The sequence below is a fragment of the Schistocerca gregaria genome, chromosome 3 (genome assembly GCF_023897955.1).
Source record: "Schistocerca gregaria isolate iqSchGreg1 chromosome 3, iqSchGreg1.2, whole genome shotgun sequence".
In the NCBI taxonomy this organism is placed as follows: Eukaryota; Metazoa; Arthropoda; class Insecta; order Orthoptera; family Acrididae; genus Schistocerca; species Schistocerca gregaria.
Genome location: NC_064922.1, coordinates 936,201,183 through 936,208,066, shown reverse-complemented (window position 1 = coordinate 936,208,066; position 6,884 = coordinate 936,201,183). Strand labels below are relative to the sequence as shown.

The 6,884-nt window shown below is 34.2% G+C and overlaps 1 protein-coding gene across 5 annotated transcripts in view; it reads right to left on the bottom strand.

Annotated features, from left to right (window-relative positions):
* Positions 1-792: 792 nt before the first annotated feature.
* LOC126355833 (transmembrane protein 47) overlaps positions 793-6,884 on the bottom strand; it is a 361,809-nt gene continuing 355,717 nt past the window's right edge. For all 5 annotated transcript variants that reach the window (XM_050006281.1, XM_050006285.1, XM_050006283.1 and 2 more), the window contains one exon: positions 793-4,788. In XM_050006281.1, coding sequence (XP_049862238.1) covers positions 4,628-4,788 — 161 coding nt within the window. In that variant the 3' untranslated portion in view covers positions 793-4,627. The remainder of the gene's footprint in view (positions 4,789-6,884) is intronic.

The window sequence follows — 6,884 nt, the reverse complement described above, 5'->3', positions numbered from 1 at the left end:
CAAATATTAATGACCTGATTTTGCAATATGGTAGAATTGAAATTTCGCAGAGGTTGCGACGGCACCTACCTGCATTGCCCGTTAAGCACTCCGAGTCCAAACAATGTCTTTTAGAATAGCTGTAAATTGGTTTACCACAAAAACTATGATGACCAAATTTGGTTTCACATACAGTGTTTTTTATGCAAGTAGATACACACACTCTTCTACGACACAGTATCACAGTGCACTTTTTTTAATACAAAAGGTAGTGAATCGAAAATGAAAAAGGGAACAATTTCGAACTTAACTTAGTCAAATCTCTAGAAAAAATTTCAAGTAACTATTGATATTTTTTATTGTAGGGACTTATTTTGTGGTATCCTCTTTTTTATCACTGTTGTTCATAATTTTAGTGTTGATGATGTTTGATTAAAATGTATAAAGAATGAAAAACGCTCAAATGTGCAATGACTATGCAGGAGCCACTTAAAAACAAGTTGTGACAGTTATTCCTGTACTGATTTTTAAAGTTAATAGAAGTCACTTATTTTGAACCCTCAGGTGCTGTACCACTTGTCTTACTGATAAGTGCTGTTACTATACCACAAAATAACTTTTAAGGATAGATTTTACTTTTGTTCATCAGTTATGTTCCAATACTTCTACAAGCACAGAAAATTTTGATCATTTGTGTATTATATGTACTTAACATAAATCTTTATTTAAACAATACTAATAAATGTTTTATTAAATCAATAAATATTACTGAATATTCAATTTTCTTACTGTACAAGTCATGACAAATATTGCTTATGTATTCTCATAACTTTTATTTCAAAACTATGTACACTGACAGTTTCTCTAGCCCGTATATTGCCCAAGTACTGAAACAGCACTGACTGGAAGAAAATACTTTTAGTTTAACAATCCTGATCCATATATCTACTTTAACAACCAATCACTGAAGTCACACACACATGGGAAAAAGCCAACATTAAAATCAACAACAAAATAATGCATTTCAATAAATACAAGAAGTTTGAAGGCAGTAGTCTCTTCAGTATTAAACTGCATATCATTTTTAAAATTTAAGTTTCACAGTTTATACACACACTCTTTCTAGACACACACGTTTGGGACAGTTGTGACTGGTACACACAGTTTATTGGCTTGTGTTTCCTCAGTACACATTTCCCTGGAGTAATTACCCGGAGTTACCATGTCTGCACAGAATTCCAGTATATATACAAGATGTTTCTGTACAACAGTCAAGTTAATGGTTAGTGTGATGTTTAACTACATTTACTTATGCTTACCAACAAAATAATACTTGTTGCGAACATCAGCAGGTTTGAATTATGCAGTCTTGACACAATTAGTAACTGCCATTAAATGACAATGAGGACAATTCTGATTTCATATGTGATGTAATATTGTTACCCATGCACACTAAAGCCTCACAGAAAAATGTATTCTTTGAGTTATCATACAATTTTATCAATCTGAAGCTGACTAAAAAAGAGGGAACAATAAAGTTACAAAGAGGGAACAATAAAGTTTAAACAAATTTCACTATGAAGATGATTCAATATTCTTTCAAAAGGCCAGTTGATATATACTTGTTTTTAATAAATTATCACTAAAAAAAGGCTGACTAGAGGGAGCTGCCAACTATGGAAATCTATAATTAAAATGAACTACGTTAACATAAAAATTAAATAACTTTTTAAGTGTAGTGTTCATGACGAATAGTGCATGAAATGGCATTCAGTGATTTCATTGAGTTCAAGATAAATCTGTATAGTGAGAAAGTTATTAAAATGTAATACAAAAACATACATTCTGTATGCACACCTCCTGACATATACCTGATTCTCAGGAATTTTTCACATAACAATCTGTTCAAGAATTCTGTCAATAACTGATTGTCCTCGTTGTTGTATATATGTACAGAGAGAGAGAGAGATGATAAGAAATGATGGAACATAAGGAATTTGTTGCTCCTGACTGCCTTATCAGCTCTGTGTGTTTATTAGTGTCATAGAACGTACATGAATTTCAATAATAGAAAATCTCACTGATGGTATCATGCATGCAGAGTGAATCCTGTTACCTGCTCTCATTCCAAACCTAGCAGTGATCCTCATCTATAGCGATCCCTACATTAGTTCAGCTATTACTGCATTAATTCTAAAACTCAAAATTAATGAAAATGAAGTGAGTCAATATTTGACATTTACAAGCATCTGAATAGGTAACTGTTTGTGTCTTTTTAAATTAGGAAGAAAATATATGCATGAAGCACTAATTATTTGTTTTTATCTGGTAAATAATACCATACCATCTTCAAGTTACATATATAGAATATCATATACATTTACATATTTCTTAAATTAAATCCACAATTCATAAATTTCTATGTTTACTATACAACACACATATTTACAAAATTTATCAACCATATTATAGATACAGGCAACATTCTGTTCAAAGATAAAAGTTCAGCAAATAAATTTAATATTTTATATACAAATCATTGAAGGAAAGTCCAGTGAGTGAATGGTTAACACATGGTTAAAAATGAACTATCGAGAAGTTAGAGACTTCTACTGTGACAGAATGAATGGAGTAATGCTATGAGAAACTTTCACAGGCTTTTTTCCTTGGCAATGCTGTTTCTGTGCGAAGTTACCTAAAAACAATTGTATGAATATATATTACCTAAAGGAAGTAGTGAACAAACAAATACCACAGAGATGACAAACTCTGTATTTGAACTTTAAAATGGAAATTTGCTATATGCCCAAATGTACATCAATACAGTAAAAATGTAATTACAAGCAAACCACTGTGTAAATTAATGTGATGTTAATGATCATTATTTATGATAGTATTCATTTACAAGATTTTACACTATGTACAAAAAAAGAAAGACAGTCTCAATACAGACTTATATTCTGAAATAATTTCTTCCCAATGTGGCAGTTTCTTAAACTTGAGTATGTTATTCACTTTAAAATTAACATTTCAGAAATCTTCATACTAAACAGGAACTGCGCAAAACAATTACAAGACGATGAATACATCAATATAAAGAGTAATGTTACCAACAAGTAGAAAACACACACACTCACTCCTTATCTGCACATGAATAGATGCTGCAGCTAAAACAATGTTAGTCATTGGTGTTAAGCGAGTTGTTCTGTTATAAAAATGTGTGTTCTTGTAAAACATTGTCCTGCTCTATAAAATCCATATTAAAAACCTTTGTCTTCCTAAAGAACTTCCAAGCATCTGATCCCACTCTGTGGCTGTAAAATGTGCATATGGTAGTCACATGAGAATTTTTCATTGTTTCTCTATGAAAATACATATAATCTATGTTCGTTGAATTCATGCATCACCAGTTTGTAAGTTCACTTCTGTTTAAGTGCACACCTTTCCTGCCCGAGCCGTAACTACCTCACACAAATACACACATACACATTTAGACAGACACACATTCTCTCTCTCTCTCTCTCTCTCTCTCTCTCTCTCTCTCTCTCTCTCAAGCGCACCATTGTTCTACCATACTTGCCAGCAACAAAAAAAGGCAAAAAGCTGAAAAACAATGACTATTTAATTCAGTGAACTTCATGCAGGAGCCAAGTCAATTTAGTCCACAGACCCACGGAGGAAAAAAGGAAAGCAGTGTGCTAACATAAAAATTAAAAACGGGTAGTCCACACACTAGTACTAACAACATTGCCTGAAGTAATGGAGTGTGACTCTACATAATGGTTAGTAATGATGTTTAACTGATTAAATTAGCTGTACTTTAAAACAACACAGTTATAGGGCAGAAAATGATCAAAATTTCATAAAATGAAAAATGTAAACTTTTAGAGCAAAAGAGGAACCAAATAATTACTGGACTTAAAATACTAAATTTTACAACCATTTTTGTATAATAAATGCTTTAGAGACTGATGTGGGAAGTATACATACATGCATCATGTTTCACACAAATAGGTTTTTCTACATAAAACAGAAAGAAACCATTAGCACAGACATACGACTGGCAGCCTCACTCATCCACAACATCCATCCTGTTTTACTTTGAAACCAGAGACTGCAGTATTTGTCCAAAAAAGCCAACTACTGACTGTGATATCCACAGTGTCCCACATTGTGGAGGCCAGATCATAACTGCAGGATTCCTGAAGCACAATATATGAACCAATAAATATGGTGGTCATTAATTTCTCAGGTTTAGAAAGGAAAGTGGAATTTTTAATTCCAAAATTAAATGTTAAAACTTGACTCCCTAGTGATGTACTGTATATTTTGTCAACATAGGAAAGGAACCGGTAAGATACCTTCTGTTCTTTTTTCCTTAATTAATGAAGAATATGTATTCAACCTTCCTAAATAACTGCAATGAAATTTATGTTGGTTATATGTATGAAGTATTAACAGATCTAACTGAAGGTGATAATTGTATCTATAAGAACATACAAGTTTTTCTCTCACAAACTTTTTCACTTTTTTGGTTTTTAAACCAACCAGACAATTCCAGAATCCTGCAACTCTATGCTCTGACCATCCACGGCCTCTTCAGCAATTTTTACGTTCAAAGCACGACATCGGGCAGGGGTGGCGGACACTAGGCTCGCGAGTCGTTGTCGTGCACTATTTTTCGCTCCTTGTAGTATATCTCCTCTGACTCCTTGTCACAAAGCAGCAGAATAACACCCCCAAACAGGAAAATGGCTGCTCCCCAGCCAACACCATACGCCCATCCAAACTCCCACACAGTGCGATTACCTGTAAAATAATGGAATATCAAGAGAGTAGCAAAATGTATGCAATTACAACAGTAAATTTTTTATTCTGGATTAAGTCCAGCATGGGTTTTCTTACTGTCAGATGACCAAGTTCTCTCTTTTTCAGCGACATAAAATTAATGCAACTAACACTCTTTTGCTAGAGTAATAAACCCTTCTGCAAAAACAATTTCAAAAATAAACTGTCCTAAGCATGTTCCCATGGATTCTGAACATGGTTCTGTTAACAACCATCATTAAAACTTTTTCTATTGAATCAAAACATTTCATACCATAAATATTCTCGGTGTAAACTGAAATGAAGCTTAAGAAGTTTGCCATACTTTATGATCAATATTAAGAAATCAACCAGTACCTTAACGCCAAAATAACTAGAGTCTGCCATAATAGTCTCAATTTTATTTACGAGTCATAAGCATATATCTGTTTAAGAAATAGTGTTATGTTTCACCATCTTCATAACTACATAAATATCACTTGTAGATTTTATTTATTTATTCCACATCTACAGATAAAATGTTTGGGTGCATTCTCGCACCTCTAATGTCAATTTATCCAAGCTTTTTACTCAAGAGTTACTCATCCACAGTGTAATTACCAATCACACACATATGCAATATTGTTAAGGTCAAGACCTTTTGGATCATACGTCTCAAGTCAGGCTGTGTATAATTAGATCTGAGAGATTGCTTTATAAGCCTGTCTATCTGCCATATGTATTCCTCTAGTAAAATGACTCTACATATCTCAGTGAATGTTGTACGTCATCCACCTGAATTGACCCAGGAACAGTGGGATAGTATGTATGTCCTATTCATGGATGTGATAATGTAGCCTGAAGAATGCATTTCACCATCTGCTCATTTGATGTGCTGTCCATAGTGCACATAACAATCCCCCCCAAAGGGATGAATATGTTCTCACCTGAGGCAGGATCATGTAGATTACTGTATCTGTTTCATACTGGTGCCGTGACAACTGTGGAATGTAACAATAACATCATGCCTTTTTCATGGTGCTTTCAGATGTGGGATCCATCTGACGGATGGTAATATCTGACCCCCAGAGAATGAATGACAGAATTGATTAGTCTTTAGAGCAGATGAAAAGTAACTAACATCAAATCAACTGTCTCCATTTCCATTTAAGGACTGAAAGTTTCTAGAAGAAGAAAAGAACACTGCCAATTTGCTCTTTGTGGCATCATCCGAGGTGCAGAATTAGGTAAAAGTGGTGGGCAGGAAACAAATATGTGAAACTATTCTGTAGCATACACATACACCCCCTCTCTCCTGCCCCCATCCCCCACCTCCTGCTAAGTCCCAAGTTTCCTGGATCTCTAAAATCCCTAAACTGACACACACAATTGTGTATTAGAGACCGTGAAATTCTATGGCCATACTTAAAATAAACCTAAGCATTAAGAGGACTGCAAAATTTAACATTACCACGTTAAAGACCAATGACAAAGATGCAACACTAGTCCTATTAGATGGATCTTTTTCTTGAACAAAAAGGTGGTTAGAAAACAAACCACAACTACAAGTAACTGCTGACAATTAAAAACTACTGTGGAACTGATAGCAGTGGACACATGATTCTCCCCAACTTTTAGTTTACAGTTTGACTGGTTTTTTGCTTTAATGTGGTAGCTTTCTTCATTAGTGGAAAACTCCAGAATTATGCCTCCTTGGGATTACTGCTCAGAAACAGTGCCACTGAGAAAGAATTTCTAAAGCTCAAAAGAAGTACCATAGATGCTCTGGGTGCAGAAATATCTGGATTTAAGATGATATACCTGCAGTCTATAGTTTTTGTCCTACCCACTTTACATATGATTTTGGAAAGATGAACAGTTCCAGCAAATATAGTACACGATATTTTTGCTTACTCTACTCTCTCTACCCAGACAAGCATCATAGGGCACAGGGAAAGGCCTAGACTTGAGCTCCTGTTCAAATTAGAAGAGCAACATTTCATCAGGAGTATTTACTGAATATAAATTTTCATCAATAATAATTTATCAGCTGACCGCAGACAACTGTACGTGCAGGATGTCCTAGTACATTTTACAAT